Source organism: Muscardinus avellanarius (genome assembly GCF_963383645.1).
Source record: "Muscardinus avellanarius genome assembly, chromosome: 6".
NCBI classification, from domain to species: domain Eukaryota; kingdom Metazoa; phylum Chordata; class Mammalia; order Rodentia; family Gliridae; genus Muscardinus; species Muscardinus avellanarius.
The window spans coordinates 5,297,433-5,319,852 of NC_137791.1; the positions used below are offsets into that span (position 1 = coordinate 5,297,433).

Here is a 22,420-nt window from a genome sequence, read left to right on the forward strand (position 1 = left end):
TTGAAACAGGGTCTCCCTAAGTAGCCGAGGCTGGCTTCGAACCTGTGCCATCCTCCTGCCTCAGCCTCCCAAGTGTTGGGATTACAAGCGTGCGCTACCACGCCCGGCTGCATTATACGTTTTTTATTTTGGGGATTTGGGTCTTTGCTTCTTCCTTTAGTCCCCTTGCTCACTCTTTTAAATTGTCAACACCATTTTTTTTTTTGCAGTTTATTACTTTTTATAATTATGCTACATAGTAACTTCTGTATCACTTACAATACCTGAGCTATATGTTGTCTACTTTTAGAAAGTTCTAATGAGTTTCATGCACTTTTTTTTGCAAATTTAACTCCACAGAAGTCCACTGATCACTGCATTAACTTTGTGTGCAATCATTGCATGTGTACACAAAAACTTTGAAACGCGTAAATAAAGAGATGGCGTTTGTGAAGGATGGCATTTCTCAGGATCTCAACTCTTTGGGTGACTGCAGATGCAATTGTGACCCATTAGGGGTTTTAATCAACATCATCCAAAAACCTAGGCCGTCCCCATGGGATCCAGATGACTGTAGTTATAAAGCTGGGTGCATTGAAGCCGGGCGTGGTGGTGCACGCTTGTCATCCCAGTACTTGGGAGGCTGAGGCAGGAGGATCGCAGGTTCTCCGCCAGCCTCAGCTACTTAGTGAGGCCCTCTGCAATTTAGCGAGCCCCTGTTTCAAAATAAAGGATGAAAAAAATAGGGCTAGGGGTGGGGGTGTAGCTCAAAGGTAGAATGCCCCTGGGTTCCATCCCCAATAGCGTAAAACAAAAACAAAAACAAAAACAAAAAAAACAAGTGCACACAATTGCCAACCATAGTGATACCCATTTATCCGTTTAGACTTTTTTACCTATTTCCTTATGAGTATAATTTGTCTGCTCATAACTTGTTATATCCAAGTGCCTATCAGTAGTATACCTGAATGTGTAATCTTACCAAAATCTGTATGTTATTATTTCCTATTTTATTGTGTAAAGTGGCCAGCAAAGTGTTTTATTGTATTTTTGTGGTTTTGAAATAAATTTTTCTTTTAAAATGCAAATAAATGTCTTTTAAGGAATCTTTTAAAATGATTTTTTCCTAGAATTATGTTTTACAGATTTTCATCTCTCCAAATTTTAGATTTAAGGAGTTTAGATTTTAATCTTTCAGTATTTTAACGGTTAGGATTATGGTATTCAGGATTGTGTCTTTTGAGATACCGGCCCAAACCCCACTTCACAGACTTGAGAGATGCTAAAATTATTAAAATGACAAATGAGGGTGTGCCGGAGAGGATGTAGAGAGGTGGGAACGTTTACCTACTGCCTTCGGTAACACCCCGTGGAGACTGTTTCCTAAGTATCTACTATAGCTGGATGCATGTTCCCGGTGATTTCGAAGGGAATCTAAATGCAACGAAAACGTGTCTACCTGAGCATTCTTACCGGTGTCACCTACGACAGCTAAAATTTCAAGCAGCCGACTCCAAATTTAAAAAAAAGAGGAAGAAATTATGCGCATGAAAATATTTATTGAAGCATTTTAAATGCTTTTAAATTAAAAGCTTTTACATTTTCAAACAAGGGTTTATTTATATTATCATTTAATAAATTTAGGATGTGATTGGCTGTTAAAATTAAATTTCTATAAACTATATGCCAACATAAGCATTTTTATCACTTGAGAAGTTTGAAAGGACAAATGTCCGTTTTTTAATTTTAATTTATTTTAATTTTTTAATTTTACATAGGGTCTTGCTCAATTGCTAAGACTGGCCTTGAATCTGTACTCTTCCTGTCTCTCCCAAGTACTGGGATTATAGGCACGCACCACCACTCCCACCTAATTTTCCTATAATTTTATGATAACACATGCCTTTGACTTTTAGAGGTTTGTTTGACATGGTATTTTAAGATGCTCTTTTCTGTAACACTCAACTACCAATTTGTTTGTTTGTTTTGTTTGGTTTGGTGGTACTGGGGTTCCTGGAAACCCTACTACCTCCGGGCTACACTCCCAGACCTATTTTTATACTTTATTTTTTTTAAATTTGGAAACAGGGTCTCTTAAGCCAGTGCGGCTGGCTTTGAACCTGCGCGATCCTCCTGTCTCCGCCTCCCAAGTGCGGGGATTACAAGCGTGTGCCACCACGACCGGCCTATCAATGGAGTTTTAAGACACAAGTTTAAAATGGTTTCACTATTTGGATGCCCGGAGGCTAGCACATCCTATTGATGACAAAACCCAACATTGGAATGGTCCAAAAGTGGTTTGTTTTGCATCGGGACTCCTATGTTTACCATTTCTTTTATTTTTTTAAAAAGGTACTACCCCTGTAAATAATTAGATATAGTACTCTTGTTTAATCTCTTGAGAGGAATTAGAGGGACATCTTGCATTCATTTTTTCAGGTCGACCTGAGGTTCAAAGTTTATTTTAGTCCTCAAGAACTTTTTAAGAAAAGTTCTCAGTTGCCCACAGTACCATAGGAGTTGATCATCATAACGACTCGGTTTCCCACGCTGGGTAATCTCAACTGAGTGGCATCTCTTGAGCATCTAAACCTAGTGCAGGTTGTCATCAATCTTCACACAGACAGGGCCTGAGAAACTCTACCTGCTCCCTCTACACCCAGCCCCGTCCCCATGCGACGGAGCGTCAGAGACAAAGAGAAAGCAGAAGGAGCCATACCTACAGTCTCAGGGTTCCTCCCTGTCCCCCAACCCCAAAGAGGGCCAGCTGATAGGTAGGAGTGGTTTGCATTAAGTACAAGAACTTTGAACTTGAGCAACACCATGAATAATAAAAAATTGAGCAGGACACAGTCTTGACCTCTGCTCTAGAGAGACACTGTGCCGTCCAACAGAGTGTGTTATGCAAACACCCTTGAAAAGATAGTCTAAAACTCAGTGCAATGGCTCGCAAGATGACTAGAAGCCTGAGACACCCATGGAGAACTGTCTACCAACACTCTTTGACCAGTGCAGGTGTTCATTACCCATCTTGCACAAATATTAAGCTCTTCGAAGAAATCTATGTAGAAGGTAGGTGTTTTGTTTGCTTTCTTTGGTTTTTTGTTTTTTGTTTTGAAGAACTGGGTGGAGGGTGTTGAACCCAGGGGCATTCTACCTCCAAGCTACACCCCCAGCCCTACTTCTTATTCTTAATTTTAAAACAAAGTGTCACTAAGTTGTGGAGGGCCTCACTAAGTAGCTGAGGCTGGCCGTGAACCAGCTGTGTCAGCCTCCCAAATGCTGGGATTATAAGCATCACCACCACGCCCAGCTTCTTAGTTTTTTGCTTCTGCATCTGTAGTACTTAGAACAGTACCTGTTTCACAGTAGGCGCTCAACAAATGTTCATGGAATGAGTGAATGCATATGAATTATTCCATTGATATTCTAATGACATGTTTTGGAATTATAAGAAAAACAACTGAGGTATGTCTATCTTTCTACTAACGTGGCACACTGGTGTTTGGTACTACCTTAATTGTGTTCTGAAAGTAAATTTCCATTCTAACACTGATCTTTATTTTATTATCAAATTTGAGAAATGTATGCGCTTAGGGAATAGCCATGGAAAAGCAGATTTTTACTGAAACACACATTTTGATAAGGTTGGAACCTTTGAAGGCAAGAACTGTGTGTAGACACAAATAAGTAATAGCTATGATGTATCATGTGGATTTAATTAAAATTACAGCTGATTTTTTGTTGTTTTACTGTGAGTCTGAGTGGTTAAATATAGTTTTGTTCAGAACAAGAAAACTTGGTTTATGCTAAAAATGTTCCATTTGTCTTTTGGGTTTACAAAACTCTTCCAGTAACAACAGGAATGGGAATGTTCATCTCTTTAAATATACATAAGTTGTTGGGCGTGGTGGCGCACGCTTATAATCCCAGTACTTGGGAGGCTGAGTCAGGAGGATCACACAGGTTCGAAGCCAGCCTCAGCTACTTACTTAGTGAGGCTCTCAGCAACTTAGTGAGACCCTGTTTCCAAATAAAAATATACAATAGGTCTGAGAATGTAGCCCAGAGTTAGAAAGCCCCTGGGTTCCATCCCTAGTACTACTAAATAAATAAAATAAATAAATACATAAATAAATATTCATAGGTTGTATTTAGTCATGGAATAGTGGTGGGCAGTATTTTGGATTAGGAAGAACAGAACTGGAGACAAGCTCTGTCACTGATGGGCCATATAAGCCTGGACGAGTCCTGGAGCATCTGTACGTATTTTGAGGAAGGCAGAATAGACGTTTAAGTGTTTGGGTTCTACATTTCTTTGGTTTTCGGATACTCACGCCGCTCCCTTATCGCTGTCTTGGTTTTAGGTGATGTCCTTGTTGCTGTGAATGACGTTGAAGTGACCTCTGAAAACATCGAGAGAGTTCTCTCTTGCATTCCTGGACCTATGCAGGTTTGGACATTCTTTTTTCTGTGTCTTCTAATGAGTTACATAAATACACCTTGTACCATCTTACTTTTTTAAGATTCTGTGAAATGGACAAGTATAATGGGCAAGTTACACTTATGCTTGGTTATTTAAGACGTGTTGGCTCTCGGTAACACATTTAGCTTTGGGGCATTGTTCTAAAAGGAAAGAAATATCTGCAAATGAAGCATCCTGGGTAACGCAGAGCAGCAACAGCAGCAGTCATAACAATATATATAATTACCAACTTGCCATCATAACTACCATAGGTGCTGATGACAGCGTAGTTCCTAGAGAGTCATTTCAAACAGTTGTGGAATTTTTCTATTCTCTGGCTTATTAAAATCACTGTTGTTATAAAGGTCTTTTTAAATGTTATTTTATGCCGGGCGTGGTGGCGCACGCTTGTAATCCCCGCGCTTGGGAGGCAGAGACAGGAGGATCGTGCAGGTTCGAAGCCAGCTGCGCGCACTGGCTTAAGAGACCCTGTTTCCAAATAAAAATGTAAAAATAGGTCTGGGAGTGTAGCCCAGAGGTAGCAGGGCTTCCAGGAACCCCAGTACCACCAAAAAAAAAAAAAAAGTTATTTTATTTAGAAAATGAGTCCTATTTTCTTGATTATTTTATTATCTAGTTAAGCCTTTCTCCTGAACCTTTTTTGGCTACTTAATGAATTATTTTCTTTCCTCATAGATAAAAATAAATTTTTTTATAAATTACTTTGATACTCTAAACATTGACATTTGTATCATAAAGGATATTTTAGGATAGCAGATGTATTTTTTTCTTTTTTTAGCAGTACTGAGGATGGAATCCAGGGTCATTCTACCTCCAAGCTACACCCCAGCCCTATTTTTTGTTCTTTATTTTGAAACAGAGCCTTACTGAGTTGCAGAGGGCCTCACTAAGTAACTGAGGCTGGCCACAAACCACGATCTTCATGTCCTAGTCTCCCAGATGCTGGAATTACAAGCGTGCACCACCAGGCCCGGCTAGTAGATATATTTTGAAAGTGCTATGCCTTTTATTTAGGAATACTCTCTTCTGCTAACCCTCTGATAATTAGCTTTCTCTTTTTCTTGGAAGGTGAAGAAGATGATGTGCTTTAGATAGGCTATAAGATCCATTGGGCAGTGAGAAGATGAAGTAGTCTTTAGATTGGTCAAGATAAAAACCAAAATTCTTCATGGGCATAATCTGACCTACATTTGACTTGAGATTTTTAAATAAGACCCATGAGGAAATTCCTTTTATTCTAAGAAGTTCTCTCTCTTTTTTTTTATGGTACTGGGATGCAACCCAGGGGCTTTTCTACCTCCGGGCTATACTCCCAGACCTATTGTATACTTTATTTGGAGACCGGGTCTCACTAAGTTGCTGAGAGCCTCACTCAGTAGCTGAGGCTGGCTTCAAACCTGTGCGATCCTCCTGTCTCAGCCTCCCAAGCGCGGGGATTACAAACGTGCACCACCACGCCTGGCTAAGAAATTCTTATTTCTTAGGCCTACTTCCTTCTCTTGAGCACACTCATGGGTATTAAGATGTGCACACACACACACACACACACACACACACACACACACACACACACACATACTCTCTCTCTCTCTCTCTCTCTCTCTCTCTCTCTCTCTCTGTAAATCTTTCTGTCTTGAGGAATGTAAAATGAAAATAAAATAAAAATCCTAGGATAACTGGTAGCCAGTGACCAGCAGTGCCTAGGAATGGACAGGAGACAGGGTGGTCTTTGAAATGTTAACTCTCAAACGAATACCAGACAGCCACAGAGCTAAAGTAGGGTGTAGGGAGACAAGGGGATTGTTGGGTGGGCCAGAGGCCTAGGATACCCTAGGATGCCCTGCCTTAGACTGCAGCTACTTAGCAGTCAGCACTGCAGAACTGCAGCGTTTTAACAGAACCAGCTCCTTCCAGATTTCATGGCTGCGGATAAGCCCTGGAGAGGCCCCCTCTTTCTTCCCTATCGCATGTACCCGCAGATCGCCAGTATCACCAGAGCTTAACCAAACTTATGTTGACTGTAGAGGTACATCATATTTGATTAACAGTCGCAAGTTCATTTATGTGCACTTGACATCAAAAAGAAGGGAAAGAATGATTTCAGACCAGCGCTCCTTACAGTTAATGCACCCTCATCCCTCGTGCAGAGGCGTCGTCTACACGCTGCCTGTCCACTCCACCTCCTGTGGCATGACTATCTTGCTGCATTGTGCGTGATTCTGGGTTTAAATATAACATTTTGAGGGGTACAGGGAACTTCTACCTCTGGGCTATACCACGAGCTTTATTTTTTATTCTTTAATTTGAAACAGGGTCTCAGCACGTTGCGGAAGCCCTCACTCTGTTGCTGAGGCTGGCTGTGAACCTGTGACCCTCCTGTCTCGGCCTGCCAAGTACTGGGATTACAAGCATGCATGCACCACCACACCTGGCTATAACATATTTTATGCCACATCTAATGTGGTACTTAAAGGCCATGAGATAGCAGTTCACTTTGAAGATGGAAGAAAAACTGAGTTCAGTGTTTTGTAATAAGAAACAGTGTAGTGTCCAAAGTGGCCGTCCCTTCCTAATGTAATTTCAAGGAGCTTTTGAGCACGAGGGTATAAACCCATTATGAATATATTATTAAAATATTTTTATTATTTTAGAAAAGTAGTATAACTTTTCTGTTACGAAAGTAATATATGTTCACTGTAGGAATTTTGGAAAATACAAAATAATAAGGGACATAAACCTCTTAGACTCCCACTACCTGAAGATATCTACTGTTAATATTTTGGAATACTTCATTCCAGTGTTCCCTCCTGAGTATGAACATATATATATATGCATGCTTGCTTGTTTCACTAGCAGAATTGATATTAGAGCTGTGTCTTTCTGAAAAGCAGGTACCTGCATTTTGAGCAGTGTATCTTTAATAAGATATAAAATAAAACATGGTTTAAATTCTTCTAACTAAAAACCATAATCAGTTCGTGCACCACATTTTTCATACTTTGTCAGTGCCAAAAGGGGATTCAACTGCAAGCCTCCACTCTCAGCCATCTCCCCTACAGTGAGGTGAATTGGGAGACCCTGGCGGCAGGAGTGGGGCTGGGAAGGGAGCCAGGGCCCTTGTGTGGCCAGATGTATGTCAGGTACTTGGCTTATATCATTGCCATTCAGCTTTCTATCACTGTGACAAAATACCTGAGGAATATGCTTATAAGGAGAAAAGATTAATTTTAAAAGCCCACCTTTAAAAGGTTCCAGGGTTTCTGTCCCTGGTCAGTCGGTTGCTTGATCTATTGTTTAGGGGCCTTTCATGGCAGAGAGCATGTGATTGGGGGCAAAGCTGTTTACTTCACGGAAGCCAGGAAGGAAATAGAGATATAAGAAAGGGCCAGGGTCCCAATAGCCCCTTCCAGGGCACGCCCCCATCACCTGACTTCCTCCAACAAGGCCCCACCTCTTAAAGGTCTCACCACCTCCCAGGACGAGCCAGGCTGGTGGCCAAGCCCTTAGCATATGGGTCTTTGGGCAACATTTTTGATCTGTAATGTTCCACCCCCGGCCCCCAGAGTGGGCGTTTATTTCACAATGTAAAGAGGAGTCGATCCATCCTCACAAGTCCCCACGGTCTTCCCAGTCCTAGCATTGCACAAAAGTCCAAGTCCAGAGTTTCCCCCGAGACTCAAGATGAGCTCGGCTACGAGCCCCTATGAAAATGACAGAGACAGTGGCACAGGGTAAACATTGCCTTCCCAAAAGGAAGGAAAATAGAGGAGGCATCAGCCCAAGGCAAGACTGAAAGCCGGCCAGGCAGATGTTCAATCCTGCAGCTCCGTGGCCGGCGCCTGGGGTACGTGGTGGTCTTTGTGCACTCCAGAGGGCTCGGCAGCCCTGCCTCTCCGGCCTTGCTGCAGCCCATGGGGCCACGGGGCTCCCTCTCGCTACCTAGCCTTCTTCTGTGGCCTTTACCTCCCTGGCAGGCTCTCCACAATCCTGGTCTTCATGGCAGCTCTATCTCCGCTTTCAGCTGTGCCTGGCCCTATCCAGGGCTACTTGCAGGGACTGACACCGTCACACACTACCTGTCCTCCCAGGCTTCTCAGGTCTCGGTGGAAGTCGCCGTGACCCAGAACTTTTGCATTGGGCTTGCCTTGCAAGACCAGCATCACTTGGCGACACCGAAGTCCACTGTCTCCGCCAGCTCTCCCAGGCCCGCTTTAAGTGTGGCTGAAGCAGCCTCTGAGGACAAGGAAATGAACCCCAGACACAGTTCCCGAGGTGGCCCGTTCCAGCAGGGTGCCCCAGAACTCTCTTCTCCGAGGAAAGTCTCTGAAAGGGATTCATGCGTTTATGCCCTTGGCCCTTCAAAGGCAGTCTTGCCAATTCCCAAGAGGCTGTCAAAGCATCTTTTCTATTGTCCATGAACGAAAAAGCTTGGCTTCTATTCAATGGCCTTAATCTGTACACCCGCCTTGGCTGAGACTTTAAACATGCTCCTTGTCTGGCCAGACTACAAAGTGCTTCAAATCTTTCTGCTCTGCCTTTTGCTCCCAGTTGTCACTGCAAATTTGGCTAAAAGCAGCCAGGAATACCCATGCCACAGTCTGAATTCTGTTCTGCCTTGACATTTCCTCCACCAGATTAATTAGTCTGTCACCTTTAAACTCAGCCTCCCACAAAGTCTGAGGCCATGCAGGAAATGTAGACAAGTTCTTTGGCCAAAATGGAACATGGTTGGCCTCTAGTCCACTTTTGGAGAGAGGCCTCATTTTCATCTGAGACCTAATGAGCCTAGCCTCTACTCTGCATTTGTACAAGCATTTTGTTATTCTGAAGCCTCACTGGAATTTGCTTATTAAACTCTCTTTGCAGCGTTCTCGGTTTTCTCTAGCCTGCGCCTCCCAGCTTCTCCAAATTCCTCCTACAAACCAACTCCAAAGACTCATTAGGTGTTGTCATAGCAACGATCCCAGTGTTCGCTCCCAATTTCCTGACATTTAGGATCAAACCACAACAAAGCTACACAATTTTAGTTATTAGCGTGCATCTCTTAAACATGAAGAAAAAGAATCCAAAAGAGATTAAATCGTTTTTCCCAAGGTTGCAGAAATAATAATTCAAAGAGCTAGCACCCAGATTGAGCCCAGAGCACGATCCTCCCATTTCACACACAAGCGGTGTGGAGCTTGGTGTCTGTATCCTTTGGTCTTCCTGGCCGGCCCTAGCTCAGGTGGATTTGCCCTCCAAGTAGTTGTCTAACCTGGTTTGTGTCTATGGCATTTGTGAAACAGTTCCCCAAGCAATAAGAGAAGAGAAGAAGGCTTGTTTCTAGAGAAGGCCATAGGAGACCTTTAAGACTTAGATTTGGAAATATCTAACAGTGGCAGTTTGAACCTATGTCTCGAGGGTAAGAGCGGCCGGAGAGGTTGTCCAGCAGAAGATAGAATGCAGAAGAAGAGGAAAAGGAGGTCTGACCTCCATCAGAACCTCCCAAGAGATGTTGTGTGCATATATGAGTATGTCACTTTAAATCTCACCATGATGCATTGTACCAGTAAAATTCTTTAAAAATTTTTTCAATAAAATAAAACCTCACACTGAGCAAGTATCAGACCCTTCCAGGTTTCCGTTTCCTCATCCACAATCACAAGAGATTGGAGAAGGTAACCTTTTTTTTTTTTTCTTTTTTTTAGTACTGGGGATTGAACCCAGGGGCATTTTACCTCCGAGCTACACCTCCAGCCCTACTTTTTATTCTTTATTTTTTGAAACAGGATCACACTCAGTTGCGGTGGGCCTCACTAAGTAGCTGAGGCTGGCCGTGAACTTGCGATCCTCTTGTCTCAGTCTCCCAAGTACTGGGATTACATGCATGTACCACCATGCCTGGCTGGGGAGGGTAATCTTTGAGTAGAGTTCCCACTTTACTGTTTTGTGCTTACTTTTTAAGTAGTCTCTGTTCTAAATAGGCCCAGGATACTAGAATGAAATCCAGAGAGGCAAAGCCTGCGGTACTTCATGAGGTACAAAAGTGGCCAAATCATTGCTTTTAAAGCTAAATTTTGACATTTCCAAAATAGTTGTCTCAGATTCTTTGAAAATGTTAACATCATGGGGCTGGGGATGGAGCTCAGTGGGACAGCATGTGCTTCACCTGTTGGCTCAAGCCTCGGGACCAAGAAGGACAAAAAGGCTGTAGAATCCTTGCACACTAAGACAGATTAGGTGACCTATAACTAAATGTAGTAGGCAATCCTGCATCGCGGTGAAGAATAGCTTGGGCTTGGACTTTATTAGATAATACCCCAGGCAGAGTATCCCTTACCCAAATACCTGGAACCAGAGTGTTTCAGATTTTCAGATTTCGGAATATTTCGAGTAGAATTGAGTAGTTATGCATCTCTGATCTGAAAAATCCAAGCTCTTAAATACTCCAAATTCTGAACGTTTTTAAGCATCGTGCCGGTGCCCCAAAGGTCTGGAATTTGGGAGTATTTCAGATTTCAGGTTTTTGAAGTAGGAAATCTAACCCTGTATGGTCTTTAATAAGTGTGATATTTATACTGTGATTATGTAGAACGATGCTCTTCATCATAGGAAATGCTGCGGAGGACTTCAGGATGAAGGATTTATTTTTTTATTTTTTATTTTTGCAGTACTGGTACTGGGGATAGAACCTAGGGCATTCTACCTTCGAGCTACACCCCAGCCCTATTTTTTTTTTTTTTGTATTCTTTATTTTGAAACAGGGTCTCACTAAGTTGCAAAGGGCCTCACTAAGTATCTGAAGCTGGCTGTGAACCAGGATCCTCCTGTCTCAGCCTCCCAAATGCTGGGACTGTAAGTGTGCACCACCACGCCCGGCTAGGATGAAGGGTTTAAATGTCTGTAAATAATTCTCAAACATTTCAGCCAAGTTTTTTTTTTTTAAATAATACCTATGAGGGGAGGAAAAGAGAAAAAAGAAGGGATAGAATGGAACAAATGTGGTGAAAGGTAAACAGTGACAAAACTGGGTAAGAGATCTAGTCATCGTGCCCTTTGCAAATTTTCTGTAGGTTTGGAAAGGACGCCCACTTGCTCTGGGTCCCACGTCTTTCTCTGCGGCCCACCTCCTGTCACCAGTGGTCACGCCGTCCCACTGGCACCCTCAGAACCCTCTTCGGGCTGCAGTGCTTTAATTGTGGCCTGTTTAGGTCACAGTCTCATCCAGCTGTGCTTTTTCACATCCGTCTAAAACAACCACTCCTAAAACAAGCTATGGGTTCTTAGCAACCTGGACATCAGGCCACACAATTCAAAGAATTTAAAAGCTGGCTTCATGAAGCTGATGGGCGGCCTTCTCTGGCTGTGTATGCTCCAGGTTCCAGCATGTTGATCTTTTCTCATGGTCCTCAACCTCTGTTTTAAAGGACCACAAAGAATGTATGAGGCAAGAGAATTTGAAATATCACCTCATGCACACGCACATCCCAGTACTTGTGAGGCTGAGACAGGAGGATCAAAGGTTCGCAGCCAGCCTCAGCTACTTAGTGAGGCACTCTGCAAATTAGTGAGACCTGTTTCAAAATAAAGAATAAAAAATAGGGCCAGGGGTGTAACCCAGAGATAAAATGCCCCTGGGTTGCATCTCCAATACCAAAAAAAAAAAAAAAAAATGCCTCTGAGCACTAATGCCCATGCCTGTAATCCCAGGACTTGGGAGTCTGAGACAAGACAATCACAAATTCAAGGCCAGCCTCAACAGTTTAGCGAGACTCTCATCAACCTCATGAGACCTTGCTTCAGAACAAAAACTAAAATGGGTTGGGAATGTAGCTCAGAGGTAGAACGGCCCCGGGTTCAGTCCCCAGTACAAGAGAGAAAAGAAAAAAGCAAGTCACGCTGACTCTGGTTGTGCGGGGCGCTCTCAACCTCAGCACGCTTGGTTCTTGCCCTCTTTGGATGAGTGGTGTCGCAGTCCAACGTCCTGTTACTCTCCCACGTTCTCAGACCACGCTCATTTCTGGTTTTCCGTGGTATTTCTTGTGCATGCAGTCAATGATTAAATGAATGGATTTTTGTGCAGAGCATTGTACATCTTACTCAGTAAATATGTGTGATTCAGTCTCCCAGATCCCATGCAGAGAGCTGGGGCTGCAAAGAGAAACAGATCACACAAGCCCCGTCGTTGGGCGCCCTGTTTCCTGGGGTATTTTCTCCATCCTGAAGAGACGTCAGGGTCTGTGCCAGCAGAGATCGTTCTGTGTGAAAAGTACAGCTGCTTTTTACCTGGTTGAAAGAGCAGCCCGCTGTTTTCATTCTTCAAGGTGAAACTGACATTTGAAAACGCGTACGCCGTGAAAAAGGAAGCCACCCAGCCAAGCAAGAAAAAGGCGCCATCAAACCCAAATGACCTGGTCAAACTTGTGTGGGGAGAGGAAGTTGAAACGGTCCAGCGGAGCATCCTCAGCACCCCTCATGTCGCCATGTATCTCACCCTGCAGCTCGACTCGGAAACATCGGAGGAAGAGGTGAGTGGCTTCTCAGACGGGCCAAGGAAGCGCGGCGTGGTGGTGAACTTGTGATCCCAGTACTTGGGAGACTGAGACAGGATCTCAGGTTCGAGGACAGCCTTAGCAAGTTGTGAGACTCATCAACCTCGCGAGACCCTGTTTCTAAATAAAAATAAAATGTAGCTCGGAAGTAAAATGCCCTTGAGTTAAATTCCTGGTGCCACCAAAAAGGAAAGAAAGGAAAAGACGTTCAGAGTTTGCCTGTCAGTAGTGAGCATTTTTGTATAAGGAGAAGCTAGAGCTAATTAACTATGTTTTATTGTTAATCTTTAAAATCATCTGTAAATATACAGATTATAAAATATAAAATTGTCTGTAAATAAAATATACTTCACCAGCCAGGCGTGGTGGCACACACTTGTAATCCCAGCATTCAGGAGGCTGAGACAGGAGGATCGCGGTTCGCGGACAGCCTCAGCTACTTAGTGAGGCCCTCTGCAACTCAGTGAGACCCTGTTTCAAAATAAAGAATAAAAAATAGGGCTGGGATCTGGGAGTGGTGGCACATACTCATAATCCCAGCCTTCATGAGGTGGAGACCGGAGAATGGCAGATCGTGATTCATGGACAGCCTCAGCTATTTAGGAGGCCCTCTGCAACTTGGTGAGACCCTGTTTCAAAAAATAAAAAGACTAAAAAAAAAAAAAAAAAAAAAAAAAAAGGGCTGGGGTGTAGTATGGAGATAGAATAGCCCTGGGTTCCATCCTTAGTACTGAAAAAAAAAAAAAATAGGACTAGGTATATAGCTCAAAGGTAGAATGCCTTTGGGTTCCATCCCCAGTACCACAAAAGAAAAATATTTTTGAAATAAGGTCTCACTAAGTTAGCATACACTGGCCTCAAACCTGCCATCCCCCTGTGTCAGCTTCCCAAGTACTGGGATTACAGGAGTGCACCACCGCACCAGCTTCTACTCCTAACTTCTAGAAGGTCAACATTTTGGGGTTCCACATATGAGTGATATTAGGTGGTATTTGTCTTTCAGTGCCCAGCTCACTCGACGTAACACAGTCTCCTCTAGTTCCAGTCCTGTTTCATCTTTATATATATGTTCCTCGACTTTTCATTACTATGACAGCACACCTGAGAGAGTCGCTTTGTAAGAAGGATAGGTTTTTTTGTAGCTCACAGTTGAGGAGTTTTCAGTTCATGGTTGGTTGGCCTGTTGCCTTCATGCTTGTGGCAGAAGGAGCCACTCGCACCATGGCAGTCAGGAATCACAAGAGTGAGAGAGGAAGGGGCAGCGTCCCAATATTCTATCCAGGGGCGTGCTCCCCAATGACCTAGCTTACTCTGACTCAACCTCTCCTCCTAGAGGCTCCACTACCTCCCTGTAACAGCAGCTGGGGCAAGCCTGCAACATGAGCCTTTGAGGGACATTCCAGGTCGAAGCTGTAGCAATGGCTAAACAGCTCACTTTCAGCTTTCAACAACTTCGTTATCTGTTGATGGACATTTAGTTTGATTCTATGGCTATTGTGAATAGCACTGCAATAAACATGCAAATAGAGGTGTCTCTTTTATATACTGATTGTCTTCTTTGAGATTTACCCAGTAGTGGGATTCCTCGGTCATATGATTGTTCTATTTCTAGTTTTTGTTTTAAGGGTCTTTCATACGTTTTTCTATAGTGGCTTATCAGTTTACATTCTCACCAACAGAATATAAGAACTCCGTATTCTTTGTCTTGGTTGATTAGTTTTTGTTTGTTTGTTTGTTTGTTTTTGAGTTTTTGGTAATAGTCCCTCCAATTGGGATGAAGTATCTCCTGTGGTTTTGATTTTCATTTCTCTGATGACTAATGATGTTGAGTATTTTTTTTATATATCTGTGGGCCATTTGAATGTCTCTTTTGCCAAAAGATAGTTGCCATAAATGCATGAGGCGATTTCTGGTCTCTCTGTTCTGTTCTTTTTGGCTGAGTATCTGTTTTTTATGTCAATTCCATACTTTGATTCCTAGTTTGAGTCCTGTAGTATGATGTCTCCAGCTTTGTTCTTTTTGCTCAAGATTGCTTTGTCTATTTGTGGTCTTTTGTGATTCCATTTAAAGTTTGGAATTGTTTTTCCTCTTTCTGTGAAGAATGATATCAGTATTTCAGTAGAGATTACATTGACTCTGTAGATTGTTTTATAGTATGGACATTTTTGTATGCAAGTATGTTAAACTAGAGACTCAATCCAAGGGTACTCTCCCATTGAGTTATACCCCCAACCTTTCTTATTTTTTACTTATCATTTTAATTTTATTTTTATTTGTTTTTGCGATACTGGAGATGGAACCCAAGGGCATTCTACCTCAGAGCTACACCCCAGCCCTATTTTTTTTCTTTATTTTGAAACAGGGTCTCACTGAGTTGCAAAGGGCCTCACTAAGTAGCTGAGGCTGTCTGTGAACCACAGGCACCATGCCTGGCTTTATTTTTTATTCTGAAACATTCTTGCTAAGTTGCAGAAGTTGGCTTTGAATTTGCAACCCTCTGGTCTCAGCCTCCCAAGTACTAAGAATACAGGCATGTACCGCCACATCGCCACATCCGCTTAGTATTTTAACAGTGTTTAGTCTTCCAATCCATGAACATAGGATATTTTTCCATTTATTTGTATCCTCTTGTATTTCTTAAGCCACTACTTTGTAGTTTTCATTGTCGAGATCTTCTACCAACTTAGTTAAATTCATTACTGGGTATTTTATTTTGTAGCTACCATAAATGGGATTGTTTTCTGAATTTTTAGCAAATAAAGATGCTACTGATTTCTGTATGTTGCTTTTGTATTTTGTAACATTACTGACTTTATTATGTCCAACAGATTTTTGGAGTCTTTAGTGTTTTCTGTAGACAGGACCATGTCATCTACAAATAAGGGCAGTTAGACTTCTTCCTTTCCAACTTAGATGACCTTTCTTTTTCTTGCCTGGTGACAGTGGACACGGCTCTCAGGATAACCCTGCTTTGTCCCTATCCCGGCAATCCTAGCTAAGGCCCTGGCTTCTTTTGCAGTGACATGGGAAGGAGGCTGGAAGAGTTTGGGTTGATGCCTTTGGAAACCTCTGTACTTCCAGCCTGCCAGCAGTTCAGCAAGTATGTTTTGGCCATGGATCTAGTTTTACATCATGAGGGTCTCAGAGCGTGTCGTCTGCCACAGTGCTTTGAGCAGAATGGAAATCTAAAATGTTTTCATCTATTTTTTATTTTTTATTTTTGGCTTTTGGAATCCCTTCAGCCTGTATTCCAACAGTGCCAAAGACATTTAATCCAAGGGTCATATTTTTCTTGTGTCGCTTCTTATGTCAAAATTTAATCATTGAGATGGAAGAGAAAATAGTTACTTCGTATCTATTCGTATATTTGCAATTTTCTGTGTTCTGAAAAATAAAGGCTCACAGTTAATAATTCCAGTTTCTTGTGTGTATTGCTGGCTCTGTTTATCTTGAAAAGAAATGAGACTTTTAAGCATTTATTATACAAAACACTCAACAAGTCTCAGGAATAATTTACACCCTGAATTTCTCTCGGGCGTTTGGCGCAGAATAGTGCTCAGACCTCTTGTCTGTCTTCCCTTGGGAAAGTGTGTAGCTGTTTCTTCACTGAGCAGGTTTCTGTCTCCTGCCAGCCCTGTATCGGCACCATAATTAGGAGAGGGGTTTTATTCAGAGTGGCAAATGCAAGCTACTACCAAGTGCTTTACAACACAGCTAATTAAACTGGTTAGGAGCAGTACAGCTTGCCAGGCCTTTCACGCTGAGGCTTTTATGACTGGAAAGGAGGCGCTCTCGGTTGCCCTCTCCTACCAGAACACTTTACAATGAAGTGTCACGGGTCACTTTGTTTTCTGTGAGTTACATGTTTGATAAAAGCTTTTAATCCAGTCAAAAGATTTGGACTATAAGGGCCATAAACTGGGGGACTTTAAAAACTAATCAAAGATTATTTCTATTAAAACAGTATTTTTGTTATTTGTTTGAGAGAGAGAGAGAGAGAGAGAGAGAGAGAGAGAGAGAGAGAGAGAGAGAGAGAAGAGAAAGAAAGAGAAAGAGACTGGGGATTGAACCCGGGGGCCTTCTACATTTTTTGAGCTATACCCCCCCCGACACATTTTATTTTTATGTTGAAGCAGGGTCTCACCAGTAACTGAGAATGTAAGTTGCTAAGGCTGGTCTTGAACCTGTGATCTTCCTCTCTCAGCCTCCCAAGCATTGGGACTATAGGTGTCACCACCACACCCACTCACTATAGGTGTTTTTAGCTAAAGAAAATTATAGCATTATCAAAGTTTAAACTTATTGTAGACAGAGTAGACTTTAATCAATGTTTGACTCAATGTCTGGAGATAAAATAGTGTCTTAAAACTGTTTCAACATTGGCAATACTCCAAGAAAGTTTGAGTCACTAGGCAGAGTGTATTTGGCCAACATAGTCTATAGCAATTTTTATTCATTAAATGTGCTTCATAAGTATAAAATTTGATGTATGCAGCTTATCGCTGTTTATATTTGTTATAATATAAAAATTACCAGTATAAGCCAGGTGTAGTGAAGCACGCTTGTAATCCCGTGCTTGGCAGGCTGAGACAGGAGGATCGCACGGGTTCAAAGCCAGCCTCAGCTACTTAGTGAGGCTCTCAGCAACTTAGTGAGACCCTGTTTCCAAATAAAATATAAAATAGATCTGGGAGGATTGCCTGGAGGTAGAAAGCCTCTGGGTTCCACCCCCAGAACCACCAAAAAAAAAAAAATTACCAATAGATGGACAGCACATCAAGTGATTATTGATCAGAGAGAGAAACAGAGCCAGATGTTTCACACTCTATAGGGGAAACCCAAGGAGAGGAACAGGCTAATACTTAAGGAGTTGGGGTTTCCGATGGTGGCTGTGTTAATATTTATAGACACAGTTAATAAAGAGCACAACTAGAAGCCACTCTGAATTCTCCATATTTTCTATCTAGAAATTTTTATTTTGCTTGCTGTTATTTTTCCTTGTCAAGAAAATAGATTTTGGCTTAAATACAAAAAAGTAAAACCCACACACAATAAAGAGATAAACACAATAGTTTATTTCTTTGGACTTTAAAAGGTCTGAGCACTGTAAATATCCTGGTTTTAAATTTTGTTATTTTATTTTGTAAAAGCTATATATTTCCTGGGAACATACTCTTCTTGAAAGTAGAAAAATGCTAGGCATTTTGTAAATTCTCATAGATTTGTAATTTCTATAATTTAAAATAAAATATGTTCTTTTAACATTTGAATTCAAATCAATTTTTAAATTTGAGACAAAATTTTATAATATCTCAAATTTTAAATTTGAGACAAATAATATTTTATAATTTTATAATATTTTATAATGCTTTTTCTCCTATTTGTACCACTTGAGTTTCATACTCTTACTTTGCAAGTTTAGTTGCAGTTTTGTCTTGGCTTTAAATAAATAGTTAGTAACTTCACCTAAAAGATGAAGATTATCTTTGAAAAGTCAGTATGAGTGGGTACGGTGGTACATACTTGTAATCCCAGTACTTGGGAAGCTGGGGCAGGAGGATCACAAATGAAATATTTTAAAAGTAGGGCTGGCGGTGTACCTTGGAGGTAAAATGCCCCTGTGTTCAATCCCCAGGACCACACACCCACAAAAAAAGTCAGTATGAAAGAAATCAAATTGAAGACTCCTAAAATTTCCATGTGTTTACATATTACAAATATAATCTGTTTCTTTTACATACCTGTATCTTTTCTACAAGATAAGAATACCTGTATAATGAAATATAGCAAAATAGTATTCAGAGTTTTTTTTTTTAAGGAGATTCAAGTTTAAAACACTGTTAATTATAATTTCAGTTAATTAGTATTCTACTTAGTATATATTCTGGTACTCTGAGCGATTGGGATTCCCCGGTTTATTTTCAACCCGGCTTATTTTCAACCGTAGTATTTTAAATGCTAGTTAACTTGGTGGAATTCCAAGCATAGCCCTCCCCTTGTCTTTGAATAAAACTCTCACTGAAGCTGAAAGGATTCCTTTCCTTGTTGCTATTCTTTTCTTAAGACAAAGTCTGAACTTTCCAGGACAAAAGTGGTGGTGTGGGGCCGGGAATCGAGGTGTTTGATCGTTTCTGTTTCTTTTCGTTTAACAGCGGGAAATTCTTTATCATTATCCAGTGTCTGAAGCGTCTCAGAAACTTAAAAGTGTAAGAGGGATTTTTCTCACACTTTGCGACATGCTGGAAAATATAACAGGGACACAAGTTACTAGGTAATAATTTTTATTTTGTTTGAGCTGTTTCTTTACAGTTCTCTTCTTTGCTCTCACGCTTGGAATCCCAGCGCTTGGGAGGCTGAGACAGGAGGATGGTGCAGGTTCAAAGCCAGCCTCAGCTACTTAATGAGGCTCTCAGCAACTTAGTGAGACCCTGTTTCCAAATAAAATAGAAAATAGGTCTGGGAGTATAGCCCGAGGGTAGAAAACCTCTGGGTTCCATCCCCAGCACCACAGAAAAATAAATAACTAAAAAAAATAAAGTTCTCTTCTTTGATTCTGACAAATAAAATGCTAAAATGAGCACAATACAAGCATACTTGTAACAATAATTAGATATTCATATTAGTAGGATATCTGCAGAGTTTGGGTTTCATGTGCATTATATGGAAATCATCTATTATTTAGGCATCTATTTAATCTATAGCATAGATCTCTTTTCTTTTTTTCTTTTGGTAGTGGTGCAAGAGATTGAACTCAGGAACAAACAACAATCCCAGCCCTATTATTTAAATATTTTATTTGAAAAGAGGGTCTTACTAGTTACTAAGGGCATCGCTAAGTTACTGAGGCTGGCTTCAAACCTGCGACACTCCTGCCTCAGACTCCCAAGTATTGGCATTTCAGGCTTTGCTACCATGCCCGGCTGACAGTATAGGTTTTTAATACAGCTGTAAATCTGCATGTTTTGGCACGATTTAATTAACAGAATTGAGCTAATGCCCTATATTTATAATTTCATAAAGGTTGGGGTGAGATTATTAGAAACCTAAACTTCTGCATGCTTTTATCTCAATTGTTAACTTTCTAGACAAGACCTTTATAGTTGACAGGAATGACTGAACACTGATTTTGTCATATAGTTAGAAAATATTCTTACAACACCGATATAAAAATTCAGAATATATTTTAAGAGTATTTAGGATTCTGTGTCATCCATTAAATGTATTCGGTGATGGATAAACGAAACTGATGTCCTGAATTTTTAAAACTAGAGCACACCATCTAGTAATTACAGAGCTATTCCACGTTGATTTATTCATCCTTGACTTTGAAATGCCATAATTAATTTATGAGATGAGGGAGCGCAAAGCTTTTGAGCTTTTTTCCCTCATAAAGTATTACAAACAAATTTTCTTTTTTAGTATTGCTTATTGCAAATTTTAAGATCCCCCATATTACTGATAAAATATCAAGCTGGATTTCCTAGGCTTTCATTTTTCTATTTCCATCTTCTGGTAAAAATGACACTTTCAGACACCAAGAGCGTGTGCATGTATGTCATCGTCAACATGATTTACATCATGATGTGACATTATAATGTGCCAGGAAAAGCACACAAATAAATAATTTTTAAAATGACACTTTTATGATTTTAAAAGAGATAGGACCTTTAAGACAAGAAAATGAAGAATTTTTATGTTTTCCAAAATAAAAGTCATGTTTTAAGTCTGTGAGTTTTGTGTGTGTGTGTGTGTGTGTGTGTGTGTGTGTGTGTGTGTGTGTGTTTGTTTTTCAGTACTAGAGATTGAACCCAGGGGCATTTTACCTTCAAACTATACCCCCAGACCTATTTTATTCTTTATTTTTAAAACAGGGTCTCACTAAGTTGCAGAGGGCCTCACTAAGTAGCTGAGGCTGGCTGCTAGCATTTGATCCTCCTGTCTCAGCCTCCCAAGTACTGGGATTACAAGTGTGTGCCATCATGCTTGGCTGTGACTTTTAATATATATAGAACTTAGTTCATTTCCAAAACAATAGGGCCCATTTAGTGTGATTCAGTCATTAAAAAGCAGCTTTTATCTGTTACTGTTCTTGTAGTGCTAGGATCAAGCCCAGGACCTCGCACTTGCTAGGCAGGTGTGCTACTGAGCTACACCCCAGCCTTCTTTTTATTTATTTTTAACAGCTGTATTGAGATACAATTCATAAATAATGCATCTTACCTATTTAGGGTTTCAAGTGTATTCACAGGTATGTGCGACCATCACCAAGGTCAATGTGAGAACATTCTTATCACCTCAAAAAGAAATCCAGAAAGCCTAGCGTGGTGGCGCACGCTTGTAATCCCAGCACTCGGGAGGCTGAGACAAGGAGAAACACGGTTCGTGGCCAGCCTCAGCTACTTAGTGAGGCCCTTTGCAACTCAGTGAGACCCTGTTTCAAAATAAAGAATAAAAAACAGGGCTGGGGGTGGAGCTCAGAGGTAGAATGCCCTTGGGTTCCATCCCCAGTACCGCAAAAAAAAAAAAAAGAAAAAAAATTCAGCATGTTTTAAAATAATGAGTCGTCTTTGGCCTAGAATTTCTTGGGTTGTTTCTGTTTTAGGTTCTTAAATATTTTAGATTATATGCTCTCCTCATACAGTTCTTTCCCTTTCTGTGTGGCCGTTATATACATGCCAAGATATTTGCTTATTAAGCATTCAGTTCTTAAATCATACCATATGTAATGTTTTATAATTGTATGACATTTAAAGATATTCTAACTTTATTTTGAATTTCTTTTTTCCAAGCTCATCCCTCTTTTTAAATGGGAAGCAAATTCATGTGGCTTATTTGAAAGAATCTGACAAGTTGCTGTTGATTGGCTTGCCTGCTGACGCGTAAGTTGAAGTTTTTGTTTGCCTTGAAGTTATTTCTATTATAATGCTAACAAAAGCCTGTTTCATAAAAATGATGACATTTTTGTCGAAAGGCAAACTGCTTAAACACTTTTATGATTTGAAGGTGCACTGCATTAGCAAAATAGTTACCTGTGTTTGTTTGGCAGAAAGGTGTGTTGGAGGCCCCCCTGGACCAGGTAGTAAAGCGGGGCTGTTGGAACAATTCCTTTTCTTTCAGCCAGTACAGAATTAGCTAAGAGATTATCTTATTTTCTGCCTAAAGTTTTGCTAATACCGGAATTTGGATTTTACATGTGTACAGTTTGGGTTTGGTTTTGTCTTTGTTTTTTACTGTTGGAAATTCCAGAGAGTTAAAGGTTCTATAAAAGCCAGGTGTGGCCAGGCGTGGTGGCGCACGCTTGTAATCCCAGCGCTTGGGAGGCTGAGACAGGAGGATCGCACAGGTTCGAAGCCAGCCTCAGCTACTTAGTGAGGCTCTCAGCAACTTAGTGCGACCCTGTTTCCATTTAAAGCATAAAATAGGT

General features: G+C 41.1%; 1 protein-coding gene across 1 annotated transcript in view; it reads left to right on the forward strand.

Annotated features, from left to right (window-relative positions):
* INTU (inturned planar cell polarity protein) overlaps window positions 1-22,420 on the forward strand; it is a gene marked incomplete at both ends in the record, with an annotated part of 72,565 nt that overhangs the window by 21,771 nt on the left and 28,374 nt on the right. Inside the window, 4 exons of the mRNA XM_080697314.1 lie at window positions 4,347-4,432; window positions 12,769-12,972; window positions 19,149-19,267; window positions 21,786-21,875. Coding sequence (XP_080553440.1) covers window positions 4,347-4,432; window positions 12,769-12,972; window positions 19,149-19,267; window positions 21,786-21,875 — 499 coding nt within the window. The remainder of the gene's footprint in view (window positions 1-4,346; window positions 4,433-12,768; window positions 12,973-19,148; window positions 19,268-21,785; window positions 21,876-22,420) is intronic.